The sequence below is a fragment of the Sesamum indicum genome, linkage group LG5 (genome assembly GCF_026168435.1).
Source record: "Sesamum indicum cultivar Baizhima isolate 11 linkage group LG5, ASM2616843v1, whole genome shotgun sequence".
Taxonomy (NCBI): Eukaryota; Viridiplantae; Streptophyta; class Magnoliopsida; order Lamiales; family Pedaliaceae; genus Sesamum; species Sesamum indicum.
The window spans coordinates 14631909-14648716 of NC_142661.1; the positions used below are offsets into that span (position 1 = coordinate 14631909).

Consider the following 16808-nt stretch of genomic DNA (forward strand, 5'->3'; position numbering starts at 1 on the left):
ACTTAATTGGTATTTACCTTAGATTATTTATTACTAACTTATTGTAGTTCAAACAATTTTTTTCGACTAAACTACCTTTATAATTGTGAAGATATACCCCCCTCACATGCATTAATGCGTGAAGACGTATAAAGATAATTTGATAAAAAAATTATTTGACTTGTAATAAATCAATAATAAGTTAATCGGGAGTAAATATATTTTTTTTTATTAATATTAGCAAATTCAATGAATTTTAACTAATGAAAGAACTTATTTATTAGACATAAACAAACCTCACGAGTGATATTTCTCGCACATAAAATACATGTAATATTTATGACTGGTGTGATCCTTTGTCTATTAAAAGAATGAGTTTTATGATAGTTTTTGATATTTTGAGGTGCAAAAATATCATTTTTATCTGTATTGAGAACACCTTCAAACATTTTAAACTACCAATCCCCATATCTCGTCATGGGTAGTATGTGTCTATTAAGTTACTATAACATAGACTTATTGAACAAATGGAGTAATCGTCCACACCACAATCTAGCTTTCTTCACACATAATCAAGATACATTCACTCATGCTCATAATATTCATCAACTTGATTCATCTTAATATTAATGATTTTATGATCACTAAGACATATGATGTGTGATGCACCTGTAGAAATATATTTTTTAAAGATAGATAAATATATATATATATGTATGTATATTATTTATAGTTAGTTGTATTAGGCTAAATTTTATTTTACCCCCTGTGTTTTGTTAAATTAGTAAAAAATCCCTTGTGTTTTGAAAATAGGCAAAAATCCCCCTCCTGTTTTTAAAATCCCAGCAAAAAAAAAATATATATATTCTGTTAACAATTGACGGAATGTGGCATGCACGGGCCGGTGGTGCGCTTGGTTGTTGGTTTCTGGTGTTTTGGTCAATATTTTAGGGCATTTTGGACTAAAATATTCTTTATATGCTTATATAAGAGACTGACGTTTTTTTGACTTGTTTTGTGTGCCTTTTTTTGGCATTATGACTAAAATATGAAATAAATTATATTTAAATTTATTATTATTATGTTTTATTTCAAAAACTTTTAAAAATACCAAAAAAGATAAAAATATATTTTTTATACATATTTATATACATTATTTTCCTATTAAATATAAAATGATGGCAGATATTCTTGGAGTCACCTTGGTTATGAGGCATGAGAAGTATTTCGGGCTACCAGAGGTTGCTAGGAGATCACGAGGAGAACTGTTTCAAGGAATTAAGGATCGAGAGTGGAGTCGGATCCAGGGTTGGAATACTAAACTACTTTCGTAAGCATGTCGGGTGTATTGATCAAAGTCGTGCTGCAATCAATTCCTACTTATTTTATATCATGCTTTCAACTGTCGGACTATTTTCTACATGACATAGAAACAATGTTAGCCAATTCCTGGTGGCATAGTGATGTGTGATTAAGAGGAGATACAAGGAAAATGTGAAAAATGCCCTTCATTAAGGGCATTATAGTCATTTAAGCAAGGATCCGTGCCTCTTCCATCGGTCGGGTCGCAAGGACCCGACCCGGATCCGTCTGCCCTCGAAAACCCGATAATTATAGCCGTCTGATCATAGACGCGGGCCAGTAGGATGAGACCACGTGGCTGGTCAGCGCCACCCTGTTGAGTCCTATATATAGACCCGAAACCCGTCATTAAAGGTAACTATTCTGCATTTATTGAGATCGAACTTTGAGATAGTACACTTTTCTCTCGATCAACCTAACTTGAGCGTCGGAGGGTCATTGTCGGGGACGTGCCCGACGAGCTCACAGTTCTTGTTTTATTCTCAGGGAACCCAAAATCTGATCTTGGAGGAGTTAGCTCTCTGTGTCGAGATTGTTTCTCGAGATCGCTGAATTCGACCTGGATCACATAGTAAGGAGAAGCGACACACTCATTGGATAGGTTGGCGTAAGATGTGTAGAGAACATAACTTTAGTAGAGTCATATGTTTTAGTGGGTAGCTTACAAGTGTGAAATGTCTATGTTTAGCTGCTAGTTTAGTTGACATCCAATTCTGTATCCAAAGATTGCTAGTCACTTTGGTTTTAGTTAATATAATTTTATGTTATTTTGTATTTCATCTTTATTCCAAACATAGTTATGATATTACCATATATAATATTTTATCTTGGAACTTATTTCCTATTTTTTTATATAGTGTTTGTAGTTTATACTGTTACAAATAAGTCAAATTGGTACTACACCTACAAGTTATTACCACGTGAAAACATTTACTGATACACATAAGTTGGTGACATATAAAAAGATAAAAGAAGTTCAAAAATTGCACAAAATTAATATATTTATGAGTATTTAATTGTCATCCTTTTGTTACTAAGTCCTTAAAATATATACCACCGCATAATATATAGGGTATAAAATACTTTTATCATTGGATACATCGTTGAGACAGCTGATTGGTTACTTCGCCAATAAAAATTTCAGTTTAAAGAACTCTAATTTTATCCACGTTAGTAATTTTCAACAAAACTCTAATTTTATCCACGTCAGCAATTTTCAACAAAATATAAACTCTGACACCCAGAGTTCTCTAATTATTAAAAATTATTAAATTATGAGTCATATTTACCACTCATGCAGCACTAACATATAAGGTAGTAAATAGAATTGAACCTAAAGATAAATATATTTATACAATGAACTCACTCTTCCTCATTTTCCACAAATTTTCTACAAAAACAACTTTGTCTTACTACTACGATTTTCGAGCATCACAAGGCCGCTCTTTGTCCTCGAACAACTCCCCGATCTCCTCCAAACTCTTGCCTCTCGTCTCAGGCAGTAAGAAGTAAAAGTAAACGGTCCCTACGGCCATAATCCCAGCAAGCACAAAAAATGTTCCCCCAAAGCTAATCTTCTTTGAAATGCTGAGAAACGTCATGGCCACCACCCCACTCACCAGCCTGTTCACCGACACCGCCAAAGCAGCACCCTGCGCCCTCAATCGCATCGGGAAAATCTCGGAGGAATACACCCACGTAATAGGCCCGAGCCCGATCGAGAAGAACGAAACATCAGCACAAACTGTCAGCACGCACAATGCTATGGCCCAAGTAGGTTTATGGGTTCTGTGCTCAAGAAATTTGGACCCGAGACCGAGCCCGGAGAGGGAGACTGCCATCCCCATTGAGCCCAATATCAGTAGAGGCCTCCGCCCGTAATGGTCCAAGAAAAGTGCAGATATCAAAACAAAGGAGGTCTTGGCTATCCCCATGATGACTGTCACCCCAACGAGGCCTCTCCGGTTGTGGATTCCGGCGGCTTTGAACACTTCCGGCGTGTAGTACACCACCGCGTCGTTGCCGGAGGCCTGCATGAAGAAGTTGATCCCTATAGCCGCCACCAGAATGCGACGGAGCGGCCTTGAAGGTCTCAACAGCTCCTTCCAAACACCTTGCCCATGCCAACTACTAGAAGCTAGATTTTCTTGACTTGATGCAGCGGCTTTGGTGATCTCTTCGAGTCTCGCCTCCGCCTCTTCTTCGCTCTCCGAGGTTCTTCGGAGCACCCTTTTGGCCTCTCGCGTCCGCCCTTTCATGATCAGCCACCGTGGCGACTCCGGCATGGCCATGACGCCGCAGGCAATGGCGACGGCAGGGACGGCAGCGAGGCCGAGCATCAGCCGCCAGTTGATGCGCGGCGAAAGACCGGATAATCCGTAGTTGACGATGTATCCTAGTAAAATTCCCACATTGATGAATACTTCCGGGAGGGAGGTCAAGAAGCCGCGGGTTACGGCGGGAGAAACCTCCGCAGTGTAAACCGGAGCAATCATGAGAGAATAACCTACTCCAACGCCAGAGACGACCCGTCCGGCAACGAGAAAGGGGTAAGATGGGGCGAGGCCCATTAGAAGAGCGCCAATGAAGAAGGTCGCTGCCGCCAAGACAATGGTGTAGCGCCGCCCAATCCAGTCGGAAGTCTTGCCGGAGGCTAATGAACCGATCAAGGAGAAGACATTCAAAGAACCCACCAAAACCTCCTCCTGAACTGATGAAATCCTGAAGTTTTCTTTGATGAAAAGCGCAGCGCCGCTCATGACACCAATATCTACAAACCAGTCGATCGATGTACAAAAATGGGATCAAAGTACACAAATTCAGAAGTAAACAGGAGAATTCAAGACTGATATATCATGATTACCATAACCCAATAGAACGGAGTTGGTGGAAGCCAAAAGGGCACAGGCAAGGGCGTACTTGTTGAGGCGAGCCCTTCCCCTCTGTCGGGAATCCATTGGAATTCCGATCAAACCTGAACAGGGATTTCTGTAGTTTGTATGTATCAAACCCAGGGCGAAATTAATGACAATCCCGTTTGGGTTTGAGAACAGATTGAGCAGAGGATTGAAAGGGATAGTACTAAAACCTGGCAGTAATGAAGGATGTAATGCCACGTGGAGATGGAGATATGAAAGGGATATAAATGGTGGCACGAAAGATCACAATGACAAGATTTTGGGATGTGGGGAACTCAACTCCTTTTCCTTTTTTCTTTTACTTTTTCTTATTTTTTCTTGTAAAGTGTAGTGTATTGTAGGGAAATTCAAATTACTCCATGAAATTAGAATCAATTATATAACAAGTGTAATATATTTGTTATATTATTAGTGTACAGTTGAAGAAATATGAATAATTAGTTTAATTTGTCCAAATCTGATTCGAGAAAGAATTTTTCGTATATTGTTTATCTTATTTGTATAGCTCTTGATATTCCAAAATAATTGGTCTAAGAGTAGGATATTATGCTAATTGGATTTTTATAGAGAAAATTGTATTTTGATCCCAAAATATAGGATGATTTGCCGTACTTTTTGAAATCGTCAATATTTAGTCTCATACTTTAGAAAAATAATTGATCTCTCAAATTAAATTCTGCATTTGAAACAATATATTATATACATTCGTCAATCTTATATTTATAGAAAATTATATTTCTTTTACAATTATCTTTAATTATAGATATATTTAATTAATATTTTATTTACAACTAATTATTTTGTAGTGATTTTATTAAAAAAAAAAAAAAGAAGTTTATCGAGCTCGACTCGATAGGAAATGAGCTTATGAGCTTGAGCTCATATTATTTATATATGCTTCGAGCTCGAGCTCGAATTCGAACATCTTTCTTAAAAATTTGTCGAGCTCAAGCTTACAATAAAATTTTTGAACTCAACCTCAAACCAAAATATTTGATCGAGTTCTATTTGAGATCGACTCATCTACACCCCCACCGCTCGTACCCAAACATGATGACGAAATTGGCTAGCAGCCTCAACACGATACTGCTAACATGCCCAGGAAAAGTGGAATGCAGCTGGTAGCATGCCTCTATCGCCTCCCTTGAAAGCGGGAGACGGGCAATAGAAGTTGGAATGCCTATCCTGATAGAATCTGTTACTTTCGACACTCACACATATTGAACTACACTTCACTAGTCTTGCTTAATTTCAATTATTTTATGTTGATTATATTACCGACTTGAGCGTTAAAAGTGCTGATTTTTGGAAATGTTCGTAAAAAATTTTACTTTTTAAAGAAGTAATTTTTATAGAAAAAATTGAAAGCTGTAGAAATTTAAAAATAGGTAGTATTCGTAAAAAGAGTGCAAAGCAAAGACAAGCTAAATTGAGTATACAGAGTTTGGAAAAAAATTACTTGTAAAACAAACTTAATTATTTAAAAACCATTTTGTCAACATATGTTAAAGAGATACTATTTCGTTTAATATTTGCACTTATTTTTTGTTAATAATAATTTTTTTCTCAAAAGTAATACATTTTATTTCAATTATTATATGTCTTTTATTTAATTTTTATAATTATTTATCATTTATATTATTATAATATTGAATATGATTTAAAAAAATAGGTTTTAATTTAATAATACTCTCACTAAGTAATACAATTATTCATTCATACACAATAAATAAACTTACATATATGATTGCCAAAAAAATATTTTTTTATTAATTAATCACAGAAATTTAATTTATATTTTTTGTAGATATGAGGATATTATCAGATAATAAAATATAGCAATTATAAAACTTAAATATTGAATTATATAAAAAAATCATAGAAAAAACTACATTTTGAAATATTAGTATTGTTGTAAAAGTAAAAATGTGTTTAAAATAAAATTAAGTCGAATAAGTGAAATCATAGTGCGAGAATTCTTGAATCTCATCAAGTTGCCTCACTTTAGCTCCACAAGCTAAGCTTTATAACCTATCCCAATGTCTATGCATATAGTGCAAGAATTCTTGAATCTCATCAAGTTGCCTCACCTTAGCTCCACAAAACACCAGCGTGCCATCCGCAAATAGCAAATGAGAAATACGTGGTGCATGTTGAGGTACTACCATCCCCATCAAACATCCCCTAAGTTCGACTTCCTATAACAAACATGAAAATAACTCGGCACAAATAAATAAATAAGGTGACAAGGGATCACCCTGGCGCATCCCACGTTGCGGCAAAAAGAAACTGGATTGAGAACAATTTAATGTAAGTAAATATGAAACAGTAGTCACAAGCATCATAATAAGATCAATAAAAAAAACCAACAAAATCCTAATGAAGACGAACATGCATAAGAAAGATCGATCCAACTCGGTATAAGCTTTGCATGTCAAATTTGAAGGCCACATAGCTCCCTCTTGACTGATGATTCAATTCAAACCCAAGCAACACATTATCAGTCGTAAGTGGAATTGATATAAAAGCAAATTGTGTTGTCAAGATATTAGAAGCTAGAGGATGATTTCTCTAGAACTATTTGTACATGTTTGACATATATAGTTTTAAATGTTAAAATTAGACTAGTGATTTTCTTATTTATATTTATGATTTATCAAAACTAATTCTTACACAACGTTATATCTTCTATATGTATTTTCTGTAACATTTTCTCAAATTTATACAATGTCAGACAGAGAGAATCTCATAAATCTACCTCTGAGGACTTCAAATTGTTGGAAAATATCTAAAATGATAAAATTTCATTTTAAAATTGCTGTCCACTATGGGAAGCATATAAGAAAGGAACAACATCATCGAAAGAAAGGCCCTGGAAAAACGTAGGAGAGGGTCGAAGATCTCTATAAGTACAATAAAAGATGCATAGCAGGAACCTGCCTAGAAGATTTATCTCATTCATTAAGGGCATGTGCCCTTCAACGATAAACAGTCCCACAGACTATTAAGAACAATTTTCAATCCATGGGAGATAATACAATATGTACAAGACATGCTTTGCTACTAGCATACTTAATCACATTGGCTGAGTGCTATCAACATAAAGAAATAAGTGTGAGGCCACATTGGAAACCCAATTTACAGTGGTACCAAAAAATAGTTCCCAAAACCAGAGATCCAGTGCAAGGATTGAAGAGAAGATCAGCAGTGCAAGAGTTTGATACCGGTTTAAGGGCCAGCCGAAGACTTGGGCTAATTGTTTTAGGAAAGGAAAAGAACTACTTGTAAGATTCTTGTTTCTGATGGACCATGCTGTTATCCACTGTACCTGGGAGGGAACGAGATCAAATTCCTCTCTCAGACGGCGTCCCAAATCTGGCATGTGCCCACCCCCATATAATATAGCAATCTTATTGTTCCCATCATCAATTGCTCGATGTAACGCTTCAGTAGCTGCTCGGTTTCTTTCACCAATAATAACAGATTTCTCTTCCACATCAGCTGTCAACTGTGTGAACCTAAGAACAGCAACAATGGTTTCAAGTACATTCGGAAAGAGAGATAAATGGAGAAGAACAATGGTATTCTATTGAGACACATCCACATCTTAAGAAAATAAATGCTTTTCTGTTTGAGACAAATATTCATTTTATTTCTCATGACTGTAACAAGGCACATGGTTTCTGATATTTAAGTATCTAGAAAAGTAACAATAGAAGCGCCTGCTGAAGACTTCCATTTTATTTCTTAGCTTGTGTATTACTTCTATTTTTAAGAGTTCATACCAATAAATCCTTCTGAACTTGATCAAGAAACTAAGTTGACCTTCCACCTCTTGCTCTCGAATGCATGCGGTCCATGTTGATCACTTAAATTTATATAGCAGACAAGATTTGTCTAGCTATGTCCTATTTGCATGCTGAATATATCAATTCAATATGCTTAAGCTTAAGATCCCATCTTAAACTCAGTCTAGAATAAGCTAGGGTTGATCTCAAGTTCTATAAAAAAGGTCTGTTTCACATAGGAGTTCGACTTGCTAGCATGAACACCCATAAAACCACTGAGATAGCCAGTGCCAACGCACTCACCATGATCATCAAGGTTCCGTCGACCATGTTGTGTGCTTTTAGAGGCAATATTAACAAGCCAGGTTATTGCCCATACATCATCCGCAATTAGGGTCTGTCACAGTGTGTCTTTGATGGCCACTTGACACACATAATTTAACCCCAATGACACTGCTGCCAGAATCTAACCGCCAAAGGGTTCCTCTAACTCCAATGATAACTCTAAGACCTCCTTTCAGACACTAGAATCATAATTTAGTTTCCAAAGACAGCATGGTACTGTTTGGATAATGCCCACAACTGTCCAACAGGCACATGAAGAAGGCTGGCCAAGTATTCCCGCAGTAGACTTGGCAAACAAAAGCCGATCAAAGAGGGTAGACAATATAAAACCCAAAAATTATTATGTATTCACATTTCGCATTCCAACTTTGAAAGACCAGGTATGACCTACACTGAAGCTCACAACATAGCCATAAGCTACTCCAAGGTTAAAATCTACCAGATTCTCGACTAATGAGATATTAACCTCACAATATTCGAGAAATAAAATCCTCAAAAAGTAACCATTGAGCCTAGCAAACCTGAAACTTGGTATGGAGCATCTCTTTTACATCTCAGGAATTACCAACTAAAGTAATTTCTAGGTTGTTGCGTGCTAAAAGTGATGCAAGCAGAGGGTCTGGGCAGGACCATTCATCCACCCTAAGTCCACAATTATAGCATTTAAATCTTGATCTTAGTGTTTAAGGTCATGTGAGTTAAATTTTTAAGAATGATATTCAGTATTAGAAGAAAAGGTAAATGTTAAAAGGAAGAGAAACAGGAAGCACCAGGAAAAGGAAGAGAGACCAATAGTGAGAAGAGAAGAAAATTGGCTTTTACGAGGCGCAATAAAAATATTAAAACTAGCTTAAGTAAATGAAAGGGCAGTTAATCTTAGATTCTGTCAGCTTCATTTGACACTTATTTTATTCCTTGTCTAATTTCTAACACCATATTAATAATTCTAGTTTTCTATTATTTTATTAAAATCTATGAAATTGCTATAATTTTCTATAATCATATACATAACATCAAGATTTTCTCTTATTCATTTTTTTAGACACTTTAGTTGAGCTGAGACTAGTTTATCCTTTTACTTGTTTTATGTGTGAGTATAACTTGTTTACATTAAACTATACAGAAAGTTTTTCAACCATTTAACTAGTCACCAAAATATGTAAATCCTGGTTCAGCCACTGCTTGCTCAGTACCTGTGTCCACATTTGCTGGCCAGCTCACTGTTACTCCTTGGTCATCTGGTCAAGGCCCTTGCATTTCCAGGGCACCATGTCTTCACCATTGCATTTATACGGCGAGGACTTCTAAAAGGTTATCAGAATGTGAAAAATAGAACAAGATAAATCAGATTTTGGTATCTTGACCTTACATATCTTTTTGCATGTCATAAGTGTCTGATTCCATCACTTTTATGTAGCCTATTTATACTATGTTGAAAATAATTCTTGGTTCTTAGTATTTGTCTCTCCCCTCTTCATCATCCCAGTTTAGCAGTTTGTTGCATTTCTCAGCTTAGGCTAGGTTTTCTATTGCGCACGGTGGATTACTTTATCATTCTTTATAGTCTTACTTCATTAGTAGATTAAGATAAATACTGCTTCATTTCATATTCAAATTCTTACAATCTTTGTTTAGCCAGACATGGACTATTGCTGTTCCAAGTATTTTGCTTTTGTGTCCAGCATCACCTAATTCTGACCAACATTTCTCCCTAGCTCAACCAAACAGCACCATTGAATTTTCCTATTTACGAGTTTCTTCTTCTGGACAGTGAAAGCCCTTCTGGTTCAAAGACTTGTGATATTCCTTCTTCTATCAGTTTGCCATTGTTGGCAGAAAAAATCGCTTGACTGACATAAAACTCTGGTGAATAACCTTCTCATTCTTCTCTTATCTGTTCCTCAACAATCTGAAATTACAACTGTTTCGCAGAACGACAATTATGTCAAGAGTGGCAACATTTTTCATATCAAGGTCAAAGAAAATGACAGCTACTTCACCTTTTTATTAAACTTACCACATGAAAGGATGTTTTGTGCAAGCATGTGAAACCAAGGGACTCGATATCGACTCAACTTAATCTTGTTTTTATGTTTCCATATCTGAGAAAGTCTCAGAGGATTTAAGAGAAAGAAGCATCCGAAGTTGCTCTTAGAACTTCACAACATCAAAGAGTGATGCTTCTGAGAGGTTCTCATTTGATCAAATCATCATATACAAAGCTTGTAAACAATAATTCATCAACAATCCAAAACTCAAACAGTGATTTATTTTGAACTAAGGAATTATAACGGACCAAAACCATCAAAGAAAAACAAATTCTGAGAGGGAAAAAGTTAGCAAAAAAAGGCTTCGAAAGCCATCCACAATTAACCTAAGTAGTTATAAAACCCTCATTATATAATCACTCTTTTATGATGCTCAAGTCGTGTGTTACAAGAAATAAGCAACTCAGACCTTAGGTCTTTCTATTTTTTTAAAGATTTACTTCTTATCTCTGCTTTTGTTGGGAACCCTTAGTCGCTATGATTAATTTAAAAGATCCCTTCGCTAAATGCAAATCCTTAATCCAAACGCTACTTGAAGTGATCCTCTGATACACTTCATCTACATTCCATTAAACCTGACTTTTTCTTCCTCTAGATTCAACCCACCAATTTTCATTTCCTAAATCACTAAAGCAGCTCTCAAGATAATCAATATCAACATGTTGAGCTCAGCCAGGAAGCAGAAGGATATCAACAAGGAGTCAGACCCCATGCAACTTAAGCATAAGATAACTTTCAGTCAGCTCTGTCCATCTGTTCTTTCGGTTTTAAAATTCAAAAGCCCTTTTGAACAAGTATACTAGGTAAAATGGAAGCCTACTTTTGGGTCTGATTGTTGTGATTTATTTATCCAGTAATTCTCTGATCTATATTCTCAACACACGAAGAAAGAAACAATGTGGAATCAAGACAGGTTAATAGTTAAGTGATTGCTACAGTAAAATTGTTGAATGCTGATACAAGTAAGGAAGGTTCGCATAATTTTATTCACAAATGAGACATGCAGCAACTTAGATAAGATGTATAAACCTGCGCAAAAAATTAATAATCTATAAACTAGGAACTAGAAACATTCAGGATAATCACCAAAAGAGAAAAACAAAAAAGCAACTCAGTTTTACACATTTTAGCACTTACTCAGATGTTAGCCTCTTTGCTAGAAAAACTTTCATTGCCGCACCAAAGTCAAGCCTGGACAAGGCTTCCAATTCAGGAAATTCGGCTTGAGTTCCCACATCTGCGCAAACACTTCCAATGATGAGAAGACCAACAAGGGGCATTGGTACAACACGGGAGGCCCATAAAAGTTTGGATCTCCAAGGACCAAGATCCTCTCGAACAGGTGTAGGCTGCACTATGGCTTTAGTGGATCTAAGTGTCATATCTCTGGCAAATGTGAAGAAGCTCTCACCCTTTTCCAGCTGAAATGGATCAGGTAACAGATTTTGGAATCAGCAGATGAAAACATTTATTTTGTGAAGACAGAAAATAAAACCAGCAGAAACTGCTGTTGAAACTCATAGCAGTTACAGTAAATTTTTCTGAACCATCATTTAACTAGCCAAATTATCTAAAGAGAACATGTCAATCTTGTCAACTTTAGAGAAGGAACCAAATATATGGGGAAATCAGCAATTAAAACTTGATAAAAGGGTTAGTAAGCAGTAGCCTTTGTTGTTATCTTTCCAACTATTGTTATTTCCATTTACTGCAGTTATGTTGTCACATCATTGTCTTTTAATATTTCAATATATTAAATAAAAATATGCCTCGAGCAAAATAAATTACCTAGGCTACCATGGTGCAACGGTACCTGAAGTAATTTGAAAGTTTCAAAGTCAAGATCTGCATGGTACCAGTTTTCAGCCTGGTAATCAAGACAATCTAGCTGAAAATCGAGCATAAGCAGTTTAGCCATCTGCCGCTGAATGCATCCAAGTACATTAAATCCTCGTAAATATGAGCCCTTAAGTTTCTTTCTAGCCTCAGGGTTTCTTCTGTTTTCTAAACTTTCTCTGCTAGCAACCATCTCATAAAGAACACAATCATATGGCTCAAGTACTTTTTGCAGTGTAGTGAAGTACCTGCAAAGACATGCCCCTCAGACCTTTTCTAGCAGGTAATAAGCAGGTGCATTAGCAAGAAGATCAAAGTACAATTAACACACAGCTCCCATCTTTCACCGACACCACTTTTTCATTCTTTCTTGTTCCAATTTCCGAGTAAAACAGACAATGAGAAGTGAAAATTTGGACATTTTAACTACACTGCCAAAATGAGTCCTTGGAATATGCTTATGACCATGCAGTTTGCCAGCAAGGGGTTTTTCTTCTGATGTGAAGCACCTTGAAAACAATACTTCACCTTAAATTCACCACATGCTACAATAGCTAGTGAGAAGTTATTTTTCATTAATATAAAATCTATACATGAATAGAGAAATATATAGCAAAAAAGTCGCAGAAAAATTTTCCACGAAGCTTCAACCATCTTCATGTCCTTGTTCTAATCAGCTTAACATCATCAATATAAAACCAAATGAAACAAAGGCTCAGTTCCCAGCAACAAAATCTTAAGCATTTTGTAACTCAGGAGAAACACAGGAAAAGAGAATGCAAACAGAAAAAAATACTTAAACAAATGCATATAGTCCTCGACATAGCAAGATTATTGCATATAGCTAATACATTGTATTAATAGCACAAATGATATCCATCATCAGACCCAGTTAGTGAGTCCTATAACAGAAAAGCTTGATGTCGGTCCCTCTAGGCTCCAGTTAAAAAAACACACAAAAATCTTGCCATGCAATGATGCATTCTTGAAATAGGAAATGCTTTCCATGTGTGCACATATATATACAGTTCCATTTGCTGATCAAGGGAGAGACCACAGGTCAGACAAGGTGCTACAGATCCAGAGTGACCAAGGCATTTCAAATATGACCAGCTTACTAGCACTTTCAAATGATAATAAAACTCCAACATCCCCTTGACATTAAGCGGCACTTAAAAGTCAAATTATCATATAGAAAGACGAATGCTGTATGTTCATTTTCATTTTTTTGAAATACTTCCGCTGTCCCGACTTCATCACATGGTAGAATTTTTCATGTAGCCTCATATCTCAAGGGTTTGGGGGTAGCATAAGGGTGCAAACTGCTCGAGCTCGAAAAACTTGAATGCAGTTGCCCAGCATTTAATTTTGAGCTCAAGCTCCACGAGTTCTTTTTGAATGGCTTGAACTCAAGCTGAAGCTCAGTCATGCAAAAAGTACATAAATTAGAATTTGAATTAGAAAATGATTTCAAAAAATCAAAATCCTTTTCAAAAATATATATAAAGGAATTAGTTTGACAATAGAACTTTTTATTTTGACTTCAATTTAAAAGGGAATTCTTAGTTTTATATCAACAAGCAAGATAACTCCAAGAACTAGATCCACAATGGAAATGAATCTAGATATTAATATGCTTTTTATAAGTAATTGTTCAAAAGATTTAAAAAGGATAAACGGATGAGGCCATTCATTTAACTCATAATTTGTTTGCTTGATAAAAGAAATAAAAATATTATCAGTTTATAAATGGCAATAAACTTGGGAAAGATTTAGAAATATGGATCAAATCATATTCGCAATAGGTAGCTTCATACAGTTATATATGAATTAAATTAAAAGGAAATAAATATGAAAAACTTCCATTAATTGTTGTTGTAAATCATACAAATAATTGTCAGGATAAAATTCTCTGTTTGAACTAAGACATAGAATAAGTTAATCACAAGTTTACAAGGATTATACACACATATATATACTGGTAAAATATATATAAATATTCACTAGATAAGTATGAAAAATTATTAACTTTAAGAATGTGGATGTTTTAATTTCATTCCCGAAAAAACATTTTGGACTGAATTATGAAAAGATATAAGCGATTGTATATATAAAACATTTCAGATTGGACGGAAAATGAGAATACAATGGAAATTGATATTAACGAAGAAAAATAAAAATCTTGTTACATTATATTAAATAAGTTTTTAAAAAATAGGAAAAACTCACAAAAAAGAGGCAAAAGAGCTTGACGTTGACCAACAAAAGTCCCAATGTGATCTATCAAGCCAACTAGATTCATTTTCAGCACCTACAGTAGCATGAAGCAAAATTCATACAGCAAAACTCCAGGAAGAGAAATAGAAGAATGTAGTCAACTTGGTAGGAGCAGTGTGGTGCTGACCTATTCTTGCAATAGGAACTTCAGACTTGTACAAGTGTTTTGTATAAATACATATATTTTTGTTATCAATCAGAAATAGAACAATAGTGTAACAAACTGAATAAAAGGAATCACTAGGGTAATCTAGATTAACTTCTGCTTATAGTTTCAGAAAATGTTTTATGAAAATGCTGTAAAATTCCCTCTTCCTTTCATTTAACTCTTACCAAAAAAAATGAAAATTTGTTTATAAGAGAGGGTTGCAAGAATCTAGGAATTGACTCCATAGGTAAATTTAACACTTCCCTTGAAATTACACGATTTGGTCACTTGCTTTCAAATTTATATTAAGAATCGGTTTCTGAAAATGGAACCTTCTACAAAAATGGGATTTAGGTGTTAAAACTCTTGTTGAAGAGAGGTGTTGGCTTCTGAAAATACTTGCAGAAATAATCTCAAAATGAAAAAACATTTCAGCATGATAAAAGCAAGAAAACATGCGAACATGATGAATACGACATACTAAAGCAGGTTTAAGACAATAAAGACGATACTGAACAACATTACAAACAATATGACTAATTTGGCAAACACAATGAGACTCAAATCAATATATAATTTTCTAGACTATAACAAATTGGAATTTGAGTCAAATCTGAAAAGAAAGAGAGATGGTGTTCACATGCGCAAGCAGACAAGCTAATACATAGAGAAGAGAAGAGAAGAGAATGATGAACAGCCTACCACTGAAATCTTAATGCTGCGTCCAAATTGGAGCAGAGGAATAAAATCCATAGTATTACTATGCCATGAAGAGTTCCATGACCTAGCTATTAAACTGTATCATACTAGAATGAAATAACATGAAGGGCGTACTAAGCTACGAGCTGATTGTTCAAAAAATATCAATGAAGTTAGTTGCGGGTTTTATAATATTTACGTAAGCAAAATATTTCACCATAACTGTCTTTTCCTCATGCATAATAGTATCAAGTCTATATACTCATGCTGAAATTTGATCTGAGCCACTGCCGCCACAACTATCAAAGGACAGCACAACTAAATAACTGTGTCAACAGGTACCAAACAGAACTACAATCTTCACTCAAGCCCTTGCATGATAATCAAGAAGAAAATCTGCTCACTATAATATGTAGCATTGTATAAACTAAGGCCTCGATCATGCAATTCCTAACAGTTAAAACAGCTCGGGCTTAGTCGCCTCATCTCCTCTTTAACTTGGTTTGAAGGACTTCAAATTCATGATGATTGCTTCCCTTTTTTCTTCACTCAATGCATATATATCACAGATCATTTATGACAATGCATCACACAAAAAGATGCCTTTTAATCTCCAAGTCCAAACAGATGCATATCGGGCAAAATAAGGAAGGGCAATCAATTTTCAAACAAAAATCCTCCGAAAAGCTTACTCCTTGTCGGCAATATGAATCGTCGAAACCAAGTCCACCTACACAGGCAACAAAAACAAGAAAACCACTCACCAACCCTAGATAAAGAAGAAGAAGAGAATAAACTACTCCTTTATAAACCCAAAAACAAATCATAAAAATCGAATCATTACCTGCAGAAAGGGTTGAAGAAGGGACCAAGGGAACTTCTTGCGGTAGCTCACAACAGCAGTCTGCAACTCGTCATGGTTGCTCCTCTTGAACCTCATGAAATCAGCAATGGAATTGTTCTGCAAAAACTGATCCGGAGATCCATCATCAATCTTGGACAAAATCCTAAATCTTGAACGCCTGAGTCTTGTGGTCGCTAAGGAGAAGCAGGAGCGGTGGGAGTCGGAGGTGGAAGTAGATGAAAACGAGCATGACAATTTTGGGTATGTTATCGCCAGAGAACTATGAACCATAGCTTTCTGAATTTCGTCGTGGATAGAGAGGTTGTGAGAGTGTTTAAGTCACTCAGATTTTTTTTAGCCATTTTTCTATATTTATTTTTTCAATAAAGAGGAAAATACGACCGTTTGAAGCCATAATCGGGTTTTCGGGGCATCTGATAGGAGCTATGATTGTCAAAGTGTGGGTATCGTTCTATCTAAATATAAATTTAAAACAAGCCCAAGACCTTTAATTAATTGAACAATTAATAAGTCCAACTCAATGTAAATTAATTCAATTAATTT

General features: G+C 35.5%; 2 protein-coding genes across 2 annotated transcripts; both read right to left on the reverse strand.

The window, feature by feature from the left end:
* Positions 1-2644: 2644 nt before the first annotated feature.
* On the reverse strand, positions 2645-4462 carry LOC105162120 (polyol transporter 5). The gene is made up of 2 exons (XM_011080070.3): positions 4205-4462; positions 2645-4111 (listed from the first exon to the last, which is right to left on the reverse strand). The coding sequence occupies exons 1-2, from the start codon at positions 4296-4298 to the stop codon at positions 2757-2759; spliced, it is 1449 nt and encodes a 482-aa protein (XP_011078372.1). The 5' UTR covers positions 4299-4462; the 3' UTR covers positions 2645-2756.
* A 2719-nt stretch (positions 4463-7181) lies between these two features.
* Positions 7182-16602, reverse strand: LOC105162119 (thermosome subunit gamma). The gene is made up of 5 exons (XM_011080066.3): positions 16245-16602; positions 16093-16130; positions 12254-12524; positions 11578-11861; positions 7182-7777 (listed from the first exon to the last, which is right to left on the reverse strand). The coding sequence occupies exons 1-5, from the start codon at positions 16533-16535 to the stop codon at positions 7336-7338; spliced, it is 1326 nt and encodes a 441-aa protein (XP_011078368.1). The 5' UTR covers positions 16536-16602; the 3' UTR covers positions 7182-7335.
* Positions 16603-16808: the final 206 nt, after the last annotated feature.

Coding starts and splice junctions, on each gene's coding strand:
- LOC105162120 (XM_011080070.3), bottom strand. CDS start 4,298: ATGGATTCCCGACAGAGGGGAAGGGCTCGCCTCAACAAGTACGCCCTT. Junction 4,112..4,204: donor CTCCGTTCTATTGGGTTATG/GTAATCATGATA, acceptor ACTGGTTTGTAG/ATATTGGTGTCATGAGCGGC.
- LOC105162119 (XM_011080066.3), bottom strand. CDS start 16,535: ATGGTTCATAGTTCTCTGGCGATAACATACCCAAAATTGTCATGCTCG. Junction 12,525..16,092: donor ATTCATATTGCCGACAAGGA/GTAAGCTTTTCG, acceptor ATGTCTTTGCAG/GTACTTCACTACACTGCAAA. Junction 7,778..11,577: donor GCAAAGAGGCTAACATCTGA/GTAAGTGCTAAA, acceptor TGCTGTTCTTAG/GTTCACACAGTTGACAGCTG.